Source organism: Oncorhynchus mykiss, chromosome 10, assembly GCF_057628025.1.
Source record: "Oncorhynchus mykiss isolate SJ-2025 chromosome 10, ASM5762802v1, whole genome shotgun sequence".
In the NCBI taxonomy this organism is placed as follows: Eukaryota; Metazoa; Chordata; class Actinopteri; order Salmoniformes; family Salmonidae; genus Oncorhynchus; species Oncorhynchus mykiss.
The window spans coordinates 83343412-83355911 of NC_143031.1; the positions used below are offsets into that span (position 1 = coordinate 83343412).

The 12500-nt window shown below is 47.6% G+C and overlaps 1 protein-coding gene across 1 annotated transcript in view; it reads left to right on the plus strand.

The window, feature by feature from the left end:
- The window catches only part of LOC149980642 (huntingtin-like), a 128003-nt gene that overhangs the window by 17354 nt on the left and 98149 nt on the right, over positions 1-12500 (plus strand). The window contains 8 exon segments of the mRNA XM_090188172.1: positions 240-290; positions 2102-2179; positions 5429-5835; positions 8833-8950; positions 9056-9174; positions 10140-10251; positions 10973-11110; positions 12308-12466. Coding sequence (XP_090044298.1) covers positions 240-290; positions 2102-2179; positions 5429-5835; positions 8833-8950; positions 9056-9174; positions 10140-10251; positions 10973-11110; positions 12308-12466 — 1182 coding nt within the window.

Genomic DNA, 12500 nt, shown 5'->3' on the forward strand with positions numbered 1-12500 from the left:
GAACTGCTAGTGACCAGAGCCCTTTTCCCTATATAGTGAACTACTACTGCCCTATAGGGGTCTTGTTAAAATAAGTGCACTATATAGGGAATAGGGTGCCATTTGGGATGAATAGCTTCTCTTACTAACTAACTCTCTTCCTCTGTCTGGGTATAATGACTATTTCCCATGGGGCTTTTCTTCTTTTCTCTCCTTCACTTCCTGTTCCTGTGTGTGTTCTTCCTGTTTCCTGACTGCAGCCGGGGGCGGGTCTTCCTGTAATAGTCCACTCCTCCTCAGAAAACAGAAAGGTGATTTTAATAACTCTCTCTCTCCTGTGTCCTGCTCCCTCTACCTGACACAGTGTTTCCCAAACCTCTCCTCCAGCATCCCCAGCCATTCAACATGTTTTCATGTGTTCCTGGACTAGTTTTGGTGTGTTCCTGGACTAGGTTCGGTGTGTTCCTGGACTAGGTTCGGTGTGTTCCTGGACTAGGTTCGGTGTGTTCCTGGACTAGGTTCGGTGTGTTCCTGGACTAGGTTCGGTGTGTTCCTGGACTAGGTTCGGTGTGTTCCTGGACTAGGTTCGGTGTGTTCCTGGACTAGGTTCGGTGTGTTCCTGGACTAGGTTCGGTGTGTTCCTGGACTAGGTTCGGTGTGTTTCTGGACTAGGTTCGGTGTGTTCCTGAACTAGGTTCGGTGTGTTCCTGGACTAGGTTCGGTGTGTTCCTGGACTAGGTTCGGTGTGTTCCTGGACTAGGTTCGGTGTGTTCCTGGACTAGGTTCGGTGTGTTCCTGGACTAGGTTCGGTGTGTTCCTGGACTAGGTTCGGTGTGTTCCTGGACTAGGTTCGGTGTGTTCCTGGACTAGGTTCGGTGTGTTCCTGGACTAGGTTCGGTGCGTTCCTGGACTAGGTTCGGTGCGTTCCTGAACTGGTTTGGTGTGTTCCTGGACTAGTTTGGTGCGTTCCTGGACTAGTTTGGTGCGTTCCTGGACTAGTTTGGTGCGTTCCTGGACTAGGTTTGGTGTGTTCCTGGACTAGGTTTGGTGTGTTCCTGGACTAGGTTCGGTGTGTTCCTGGACTAGTTTGGTGCGTTCCTGGACTAGGTTCGGTGTGTTCCTGGACTAGGTTCGGTGTGTTCCTGGACTAGTTTGGTGCGTTCCTGGACTAGGTTCGGTGTGTTCCTGGACTAGGTTCGGTGTGTTCCTGGACTAGTTTGGTGCGTTCCTGGACTAGTTTGGTGCGTTCCTGGACTAGGTTCGGTGCGTTCCTGAACTGGTTTGGTGTGTTCCTGGACTAGTTTGGTGCGTTCCTGGACTAGTTTGGTGCGTTCCTGGACTAGTTTGGTGCGTTCCTGGACTAGTTTGGTGCGTTCCTGGACTGGTTTGGTGTGTTCCTGGACTGGTTTGGTGTGTTCCTGGACTAGTTTGGTGCGTTCCTGGACTAGTTTGGTGCGTTCCTGGACTAGGTTCGGTGCGTTCCTGAACTGGTTTGGTGCGTTCCTGGACTAGTTTGGTGCGTTCCTGGACTAGTTTGGTGCGTTCCTGGACTAGTTTGGTGCGTTCCTGGACTAGTTTGGTGCGTTCCTGGACTAGTTTGGTGCGTTCCTGGACTAGTTTTGGTGTGTTCCTGGACTAGTTTGATGCGTTCCTGGACTAGTTTGGTGCGTTCCTGGACTAGTTTTGGTGTGTTCCTGGACTAGTTTGGTGCGTTCCTGGACTAGTTTTGGTGTGTTCCTGGACTAGTTTGATGCGTTCCTGGACTAGTTTTGGTGTGTTCCTGGACTAGTTTGGTGCGTTCCTGGACTAGCACGTCTGATGAAACTAAAGAAGAAATTGTGCATCAGTTGATCAGTTGAATCAGGTTGTTTTAGCTTTAGAATAGTTGAATTACATGGAAGGACTTGGGGTCCCAGAGGAGAGGTTGGAGAACCACTGGTCTACCACAGCTTTCTCTAACACTGTGTTACAGTGGGCCTCTTTACCACAGCTTTCTCTAATCCTGCTGACTGGTCATGTAGCGACCTGTGTTACAGTAGTCCTCTTTACCACAGCCTTCTCTAACACTGCTGCTGACTGGTCATGTTACAGTAGCCGTCTTTATCCTGTCTGTGTGTCCCAGGCAAGATGCTGTCGGGGGAGGAGGAGGGGTTGGAGGACGACCCTGAGAGGGCAGAGGTCACCACCGGGGCCTTTACAGGTGAGACCGAATACAGGAACATCACCATTCATATCACTCAAGCACCTTATTATTGTTGTTATTATTATTTATTATGATTAATTATTTATTATTATTGTTATTATTATTTATTATGATTTATTATTTATTATTATTGTTATTATTATGTATTATGATTTATTATTTATTATTGTTGTTAATATTATTATTATTGTTATTATTAATTATTATTATTATTGTTAGTATTATTGTTATTATTATTTCTGCTATTATTATTAATTATTATTGTTATTATTAATTATTATTATTATTGTTAGTATTATTGTTATTTATGATGATTCATTATTTATTATTATTATTAATTACTATTATTATTGTTATTATTAATTATTATTATTATTGTTATTATTATTTCTGCTATTATTATTAATTATTATTGTTATTATTATTATTAATACTATTATTATTGTTATTATTACTATTGTTATTATTATTATTAATACTATTATTCTTATTCTTATTATTATTGTTATTATTTATTATTGTTATTATTTATTTATTTATTATTATTATTTATTATGACTATTATTGTTATTATTTATTTATTATTATTATTTATTATGACTATTGTTATGATTTATTATTGTTATTATTTATTTATTATTATTATTTATTACTATTATTGTTATTATGATTAAATATTTATTATTATTGTTATTATTATTTATTTTATTATTATTATTATTATGACATGTTGGCACGATGCTTATCCAATTGTTTGATTGTTTGAATGTTAATCGTTTAAACGTAAATAATTCGTTAATTGGTATCTGACATCATGTCGAGGCAATCGTATTATCATTAGGGGGGGGTCTATTAAAATGATTAACTATCACTATTATGAATATTCAAATATGAACTAATGGAACATAGGATTTATGAAACTGACAGGGAATAGGCCTGTATCCTGCAGTTCACTTTTGATGTGAACCATCCGTATGAACCAACCATCCTTATGTTAGTGTGACTGACAAGGAATAGGCCTGTATCCTGCAGTTCACTTTTAATGTGAACCATCCGTATGAACCAACCATCCGTATGAACCAACCATCCGTATGAACCAACCATCCTTATGAACCAACCATCCTTATGTTAGTGTGACTGACAAGGAATAGGCCTGTATCCTGCAGTTCACTTTTAATGTGACTTGTCTCTGCAGTCGCACTTTAATTATTGTACAATGTTAGTGTGACTTGTCTCTGCAGTCACACTTTAATTATTGTACAATGTTAGTGTGACTTGTCTCTGCAGTCACACTTTAACCAACCATCAGTATGAACCAACCATCCATATGAACCAACCATCCATATGAACCAACCATCCATATGAACCAACCATCCGTATTAACCAACCATCCATATGAACCAACCATCCATATGAACCAACCATCCGTATGAACCAACCATCCATATGAACCAACCATCCATATGAACCAACCATCAGTATGAACCAACCATCCGTATGAACCAACCATCCGTATGAACCAACCAGCCGTATGAACCAACCATCAGTATGAACCAACCATCCATATGAACCAACCATCCGTATGAACCAACCATCCGTATGAACCAACCATCCGTATGAACCAACCATCCGTATGAACCAACCAGCCGTATGAACCAACCATCCGTATGAACCAACCATCCGTATGAACCAACCATCCGTATGAACCAACCATCCGTATGAACCAACCATCCGTATGAACCAACCATCAGTATGAACCAACCAGCCGTATGAACCAACCATCAGTATGAACCAACCATCAGTATTAACCATCCATATGAACCAACCATCCGTATGAACCAACCATCAGTATGAACCAACCATCCGTATGAACCAACCAGCCGTATGAACCAACCACCCTTATTAACCAACCGTCAGTATGAACCAACCAGCCGTATGAACCAACCATCCTTATGAACCAACCATCAGTATGAACCAACCATCCGTATGAACCAAACAGCCGTATGAACCAACCGCCCTTATGAACCAACCAGCCGTATGAACCAACCATCAGTATGAACCAACCATCAGTATGAACCAAGCATCAGTATGAACCAACCATCAGTATGAACCAACCATCAGTATGAACCAACCATCCGTATGAACCAACCATCAGTATTAACCAACCATCCAGTATGAACCAACCATCCAGTATGAACCAACCATCCAGTATGAACCAACCATCCAGTATCTGTATGCTGTGGGACGCAGCGAAGGGCTTTATTAGGAAATAGGTCCGTAGTGTTTCGCATCTGGGTCTCAACAAGGAACGAAAACCGTAGAGCACTTGAACTCCAAACTAAACTGTCACAATTGGAAGGGAGTACGCATATATCCCTACCACTCCACAGACACAATTCACAAATACGACATCATAAGGACAGACCTCAATCACGTACTTAAGTGTAGATATTTTATATATATTTTATGTTCATCAACCAATTCAATTAAAACACTCTGCCCATTTTCTAAGAATTTGTAAGATACTTATTTGCATAAAATGGACAAGAGGCCAGTCTCAAAATCAATCGATAGCGTTTATTCTCGAGAGTACTGATCGCAGTACAATTTACATCAGGTTATATACTGAAAATGACATCATAGGTTTTAAACTGTCCTTCCTCCACTCCGATACAATGTCAGTATAGTTCACAAGCCTTCCCACGCTGTCTACCACCTGTTAAATAATCTACGACAAGCCCAAGGTCTCTCCTCTCCCTGGGTGGGGACAGGATGTCCTGTAAGGAACACAGCATTCCAGCCCGGTCTGACGATAACTCCATTCGTTTCTAACCAGGAACATACGTTCCTTGTTCTAATTGTTGACTAAAACTACACACATTATATTCGGTATTATGATTATAATAAGATTCATACATCCATACAGTAACATAGTAGTTTTCTGTTTTAGTCATAGTTCTGATTTGAAATGTATACATCATTTAGTCATTATTCATGAAAAAATCAGTTTAATAAGATGTGAATTTATCATACACAACACCAGGCAAAAATAACGATTTAAATTGCTCCAGACCCAGTCATCTGTTAGCAGTACAACTGCGATCAAATAGAACCAAACGTGCAAATATTTCTTGAATTAAATCAACCGGGGGGGGGTCCATTCTTTACTCACACCTGTTTGTTGTATTGAAAGATGAGGTTGAGAGAGAGGGTGATGATTTTAATGTGTCTCCCACCTTGACTCAGCCTCTGTCGCGGGCGCCGACGCCACCGCCCAGGTGGTCGACATCATTACCCAGCAGCCCCGCTCATCACAGCATGCTCTGCAGCCCGGCGACTCCGTGGACCTCGGTGGCGCCTCCTCGGAACAAGGAACGACTGCCCTCGGGACGTCCGGCGGCGAGGGAGGGGCGGGGACTCCCGAGTCGCCCAATGACAACGCAGCGGACGAGGACATGCTCAGCCACAGCTCCAGCGGGGCTAACGTTACCCCGGAAACGGCCGACTACGCCACACCGGAGAACGCGGAGATGCCCGACGGGCCCCTGCTGGACCCCCTGGGAGACCCCTCGCTGCCCCCGAGCGCCGACTCGTCGCAGACCACCACAGAAGGGCCGGACTCGGCCGCCACTCCTTCAGACGCCGCTGAACTCGTAAGTCTGCCTGACATGTAGGAGTGAGACTTTGTTATTTACAGAGAAGTAGTTTTGTTTTGATTTACTAGAAGCGAACACACTCGACTGTCCTCCGATGTTGCTGATCCTGGGGGGATTAGAGATTAGAGATTGGAGTTGGAATGAGTGATTTGAATCAGTTGGAATGGACCAGGTTTCCCAGACCATAGAATTAGACTCAGTAGAATGAATCGAAACCCCATCATCAGTCGTGCAGGTTTCTGGCTGGAACCCACTAGATGCTGTTGGTTGCATGTGTTAAACACTGAGGCTCACAGTGGTTGGCGTAGACTGTCGTTATGCCCGGTAGACTGTCGTTATGCCCGGTAGACTGTCGTTATGCCCGGTAGACGGCCGTTATGCCCGGTAGACGGCCGTTGTGCCCGGTAGACGGCCGTTATGCCCGGTAGACGGCCGTTATGCCCGGTAGACGGCCGTTATGCCCGGTAGACGGCCGTTATGCCCGGTAGACGCCCGTTATGCCCGGTAGACGCCCGTTATGCCCGGTAGACGGCCGTTATGCCCGGTAGACTGTCGTTATACCCGGTAGACGCCCGCTATGCCCGGTAGACTGTCGTTATGCCCGGTAGACGGCCGTTATGCCCGGTAGACGGCCGTTATGCCCGGTAGACGGCCGTTATGCCGGTAGACGGCCGTTATGCCCGGTAGACGGCCGTTATGCCCGGTAGACTGTCGTTATGCCCGGTAGACTGTCGTTATGCCCGGTAGACTGTCGTTAAGCGGTTGGCGTAACATTGCTTTGAATGGGAATGTCCGTTCTTCTAATTCTGATTCTATGGTCTGCCCTCCTCCCTCCCTCCCATCCACCACCCACCCCGTGACACGCAGTCGCGTCCGCGGTTGCCACGGGTGATGGTGGAGCCGCCGTTTGAGGCCCCTCCCTCTCCGACCTCCACCGAGGGTCCAGACGCGTCCGACAGCGACTCTTCCGTCTACTCCTCCTCTTCCTCCTCTTCCTCCTCCGCCGCTGCTGCTGCTTCTTCTTCTTCCTCCCTCTCTTCTGGCGCCGACGCTTCCTCTAGCGGTAGTAGCAAGGTGATTGGCTGATTGGTTGATGATGTCAGAGGGGGTGGGTGGGGGGGATATACCTGGCTGTAGTTCCGTTTTGTTCTTGTCACTCTCGTCCGTCCGAACCCGCCCCCCCCCCGTTCCTTTTGACCGGTATTCTACTCCCTGCTAAGAACCGCCCCCTTCTCCCCCCTCTCTCGTTTCCATGGCAATCTGGAGTCAAGGATTTAACCCCTCCTGATTGTTTGCTTTCCCCATCCTTCTTGTTTGGTGATTTATTAGTTTTCTTTGGAAGATCATTGAAACTCTTCAGAAATCTAAAACGAATCCCATCCCCCTCGCTCCCCCTTCTCCCCTCCTTCCCCCTCACTCCCTTCCTTCCCCTCCTTCCCCCTCGCTCCCCTCCTTCCCCCTCTTCCCTTGCTCCCCCTTTCCCCTCCTTTCCCCTCGTTCCCCCTTCTCCCCTCGCTCCCCTCCTTCCCTCGCTCCCCCTTCTCCCCTCCTTCCTTCGCTCTTCCTTCTTCCCCCTCGCTCCCCTTCTCCCCTCCTTCCCCCTATCCCCCCCCCTTCCCCTCCTTTCCCCCCTTCCCCCCCTGCTCCCTCTTCTCCCCTCCTTCCCCCTCTTCCCCCTCCTCCCCTCCTTCCCACTCCTCCCCTACTTCCCCCTCTCCCCCCCTTGCTCCCCCTCTCCTGATCTAGTTATCTCTCTGCTTTTCTCTTGTGTTTTCTCTTGTTGGATTATAGAGTGAGTTCTGTATTAACTGTTAACCCACATCATGGAATGAGTTCTGTATTAACTGTTAACCCACATCATGGAATGAGTTCTGTAGTTAACTGTTAACCCACATCATGGAATGAGTTCTGTAGTTAACTGTTAACCCACATAATGGAATGAGTTCTGTAGTTAACTGTTAACCCACAACCCAAAGTTCCTTCTTTGTTGAGTCAAACCCAGTTCAGTGATTTAGTTACAAGGGTGCAAAAATCTGCAGACTTTTCCAGAAATCCTGGACGGGAAGATTTCCTGCTTCTTCATCCTCTGATTCCGGGAATCTTCCAACTGGAATTTCTGGAAAACCTGGGAATTTAGGAAAATGTTTCCATAATTTTGCCTCCCAATTTAGAGATCTACCTATGCCCGGTAGACGGCCGCTATGCCCGGTAGACGGCCGCTATGCCCGGTAGACGGCCGCTATGCCCGGTAGACGGCCGCTATGCCCGGTAGACGGCCGCTATGCCCGGTAGACGGCCGCTATGCCCGGTAGACGGCCGCTATGCCCGGTAGACGGCCGCTATGCCCGGTAGACGGCCGCTATGCCCGGTAGACGGCCGCTATGCCCGGTAGACGGCCGCTATGCCCGGTAGACTGTCGTTAAGCCCGGTAGACGGCCGCTATGCCCGGTAGACGGCCGCTATGCCCGGTAGACGGCCGCTATGCCCGGTAGACGGCCGCTATGCCCGGTAGACGGCCGCTATGCCCGGTAGACGGCCGCTATGCCCGGTAGACGGCCGCTATGCCCGGTAGACTGTCGTTAAGCCCGGTAGACTGTTATACCTGGTAGACGATCAGCTGCCAGTAGCTATGAAGACAGTAGACGTGTTCTTGTCTGCTGAACTAAAACATGCTGGACTTGTTAAGTGTTGAATAATGAACCTCAGTCACTGATGTCTGTCTCTGTGTCTGTCTCTCTGTGTGTGTGTGTCTCTCTGTGTGTGTGTGTGTGTGTCTCTCTCTCTGTGTGTGTGTCTCTCTCTCTGTGTGTGTGTGTGTCTCTCTGTGTGTGTGTGTGTGTCTCTCTCTCTGTGCGTGTGTATGTGTCTCTCTCTGTGTGTGTGTGTGTGTGTCTCTCTCTGTGTGTGTGTCTCTCTCTCTGTGTGTGTGTCTCTCTCTGTGTGTGTGTGTGTGTGTCTCTCTCTGTGTGTGTGTGTGTCTCTCTGTGTGTGTAGGTGTTGGACACCAGTGAGAGTCTGTATTCAGGGATGCAGATTGGAACTTTACAGGATGAGGAAGAAGAGGGAGCCGTACCTTCATCACACACTGAACCCTTCTCCCAGTCCGCACTGGGTACGACACACTACACACACAGTACACACGTGCTAAACACACACACGTATGTTACAAACACATACATACAGTACACACACACTGACGTTGTTGTTGTTGTTATAGCTCTGAGTAGACCCCACCTCCTAGAGGGCAGAGGTCACAACAGACAGGCGTCAGACAGCAGTGTGGATCACTTCATACCAAAGGAGGAGCCAGCGGAGACCACAGAGCTGGAGAACAAGGTACACACACACACACGGAGAGACACACACACACGCACACACACACACGGAGAGACACACACACGCACACGGAGAGACACACACACACACACACACTTGGAGAGACACACACACACATACACACACGGAGAGAGAAACACACACACGGAGAGACACACACACACACGGAGAGACACACACACACACACACACACACGGAGAGACACACACACACACACACGGAGAGACACACACACACACGGAGAGACACACACACACACACACACACACGGAGAGACACACACACGGAGAGACACACACACGGAGAGAGACACACACACTTATACACCGTTACCACGGTTACACCGTTACAGCCGATACACCGTTACCACTTATACACCGTTACCACGGTTACACCGTTACAGCAGATACACTGTTACCACGGTTACACAGTTACAGCCAATACACCGTTACCACTTATACACCGTTACCACGGTTACACCGTTACAGCAGATACACCGTTACCACGGTTACGCCGTTACACCTTTACACACACACATGGATCAGTCTTTCGGGTGACAGTATGTTATTTATAAACCGAAGAGAATTGACATCTTATCAAGTTTATAATAAAACCCCCACTAATTTATAATATCTTATATAGTCTGCCAATGAGGTCAGATAAAACCCCCACTAATTTATAATATCTTATATAGTCTGCCAATGAGGTTAGATAAAACCCCCACTAATTTATAATATCTTATTTAGTCTGCCAATGACGTCAGATAAACCCCCACTAATTTATAATATCTTATATAGTCTGCCAATGAGGTCAGATAAAACCCCCACTAATTTAAAACCCCATCACTCATTATGAGATATTTAGGTTTGTTTAGATTTCACATTTGTCTTTTCTGATTGGCTAATGTTGTTGTCTGTCTTATTTTGACTGGTTGTGATTGGTTAAATGTTGTTTCATCCCCCAGCCATCGAGGATAAAGGGTCCGATTGGCCACTACACAGACCAAGGGGCGGAGCCTCTGGTTCACTGTGTACGACTCCTCTCTGCCTCCTTCCTGCTGACTGGACAGAAGAATGGTACGAGTCTGAGAGGTGTCTCTGACCTGTGTGTGTCTCTGACCTGTGTGTGTCTCTGACCTGTGTGTGTCTCTGACCTGTGTGTGTCTCTGACCTGTGTGTGTCTCTGACCTGTGTGTGTCTCTGACCTGTGTGTGTGTGTCTCTGACCTGTGTGTGTGTGTCTCTGACCTGTGTGTGTGTGTCTCTGACCTGTGTGTGTGTGTCTCTGACCTGTGTGTGTGTGTCTCTGACCTGTGTGTGTGTGTCTCTGACCTGTGTGTGTCTCTGACCTGTCTGTGTCTCTGACCTGTCTGTGTGTGTGTCTCTGACCTGTGTGTGTGTGTCTCTGACCTGTGTGTGTGTGTCTCTGACCTGTGTGTGTCTCTGACCTGTCTGTGTCTCTGACCTGTCTGTGTGTGTGTCTCTGACCTGTGTGTCTCTGACCTGTGTGTCTCTGACCTGTGTGTGCCTGTCTCTGACCTGTGTGTGCCTGTCTCTGGCCTGTGTGTGTCTCTGACCTGTGTGTGTCTCTGACCTGTGTGTGTCTCTGTCCTGTGTGTGTGTCTCTGACCTGTGTGCGTGTGTCTGACCTGTGTGTGTGTGTGATTCTGACCTGTGTGACTCTGACCTGTGTGTGTGTGTCTCTGACCTGTGTGTGTCTCTGACCTGTGTGTGCCTGTCTCTGACCTGTGTGTGTCTCTGGCCTGTGTGTGTGTGTGTGTGTGTGTGTGTGTGTGCAGGGCTGGTCTCTGATAAAGAGGTCCGTGTCAGTGTGAAGGTTCTAGCAGTCAGCTGTATCGGAGCAGCAGCCGCCCTTCATCCTGAAGTCTTCTTCAACTCTCTGTACCTGGAACCACTGGACGGAGAGACACAGCAGGGTAGGAACACACACACCGTACACACACACACCGTACACACACACCGTACACACACACCGTACACACACACACACACACCGTACACACACACACCGTACACACACACACACACCGTACACACACACACACCGTACACACACACACACACACCGTACGACTACACACACACACACTGTACGACTACACACACACACACACCGTACGACTACACAACTACACACACACTACACACACACACCGTACACACACACACACACCGTACGACTACACACACACACCGTACACACACACACACACACACCGTACGACTACACACACACTGTACGACTACACACACACACTGTACGACTACACACACACACACACCGTACGACTACACACACACACTGTACGACTACACACACACACACTGTACGACTACACACACACACACCGTACGACTACACACACACACACACCGTACGACTACACACACACACACACTGTATGACTACACACACACACGCTGTACAACTACACACACACACTGTACGACTACACACACACACACACCGTACGACTACACACACACACACACCGTACGACTACACACACACACACCGTACGACTACACACACACACACTGTACGACTACACACACACACGCTGTACAACTACACACACACACACCGTACGACTACACACACACACACTGTACGACTACACACACACACACCGTACGACTACACACACACACACTGTACGACTACACACACACACACACACACACCGTACGACTACACACACACACACACCTTACGACTGGTTGCTCATGGAGACCCTCACCCCTCTCTCTCTCTCTCTCTCTCTCTCTACAGAGCAGCAGTATATCAGTGATGTGTTGTGTCTGGTCGTCATGGAGACCCTCACCCCTCTCTCTCTCTCTCTTTCTACAGAGCAGCAGTATATCAGTGATGTGTTGTGTCTGGTCGTCATGGAGACCCTCACCCCTCTCTCTCTCTCTCTCTCTACAGAGCAGCAGTATATCAGTGATGTGTTGTGTCTGGTCGTCATGGAGACCCTCACCCCTCTCTCTCTCTCTCTCTCTACAGAGCAGCAGTATATCAGTGATGTGTTGTGTCTGGTCGTCATGGAGACCCTCACCCCTCTCTCTCTCTCTCTCTCTCTCTCTCTCTCTCTCTCTCTCTCTCTCTACAGAGCAGCAGTATATCAGTGATGTGTTGTGTCTGGTTGCTCATGGAGACCCTCAGGTCAGAGGTGCCGCAGGGGTGTTGTGTGGCGCTGTTATCCACTCTGCTCTCACCAAGACACGTTACAACATACACGCCTGGATGACCAGCGTTCACACCTCTACAGGTAGGAGGGGGATTCATTAGTTTAGAGAGATTCC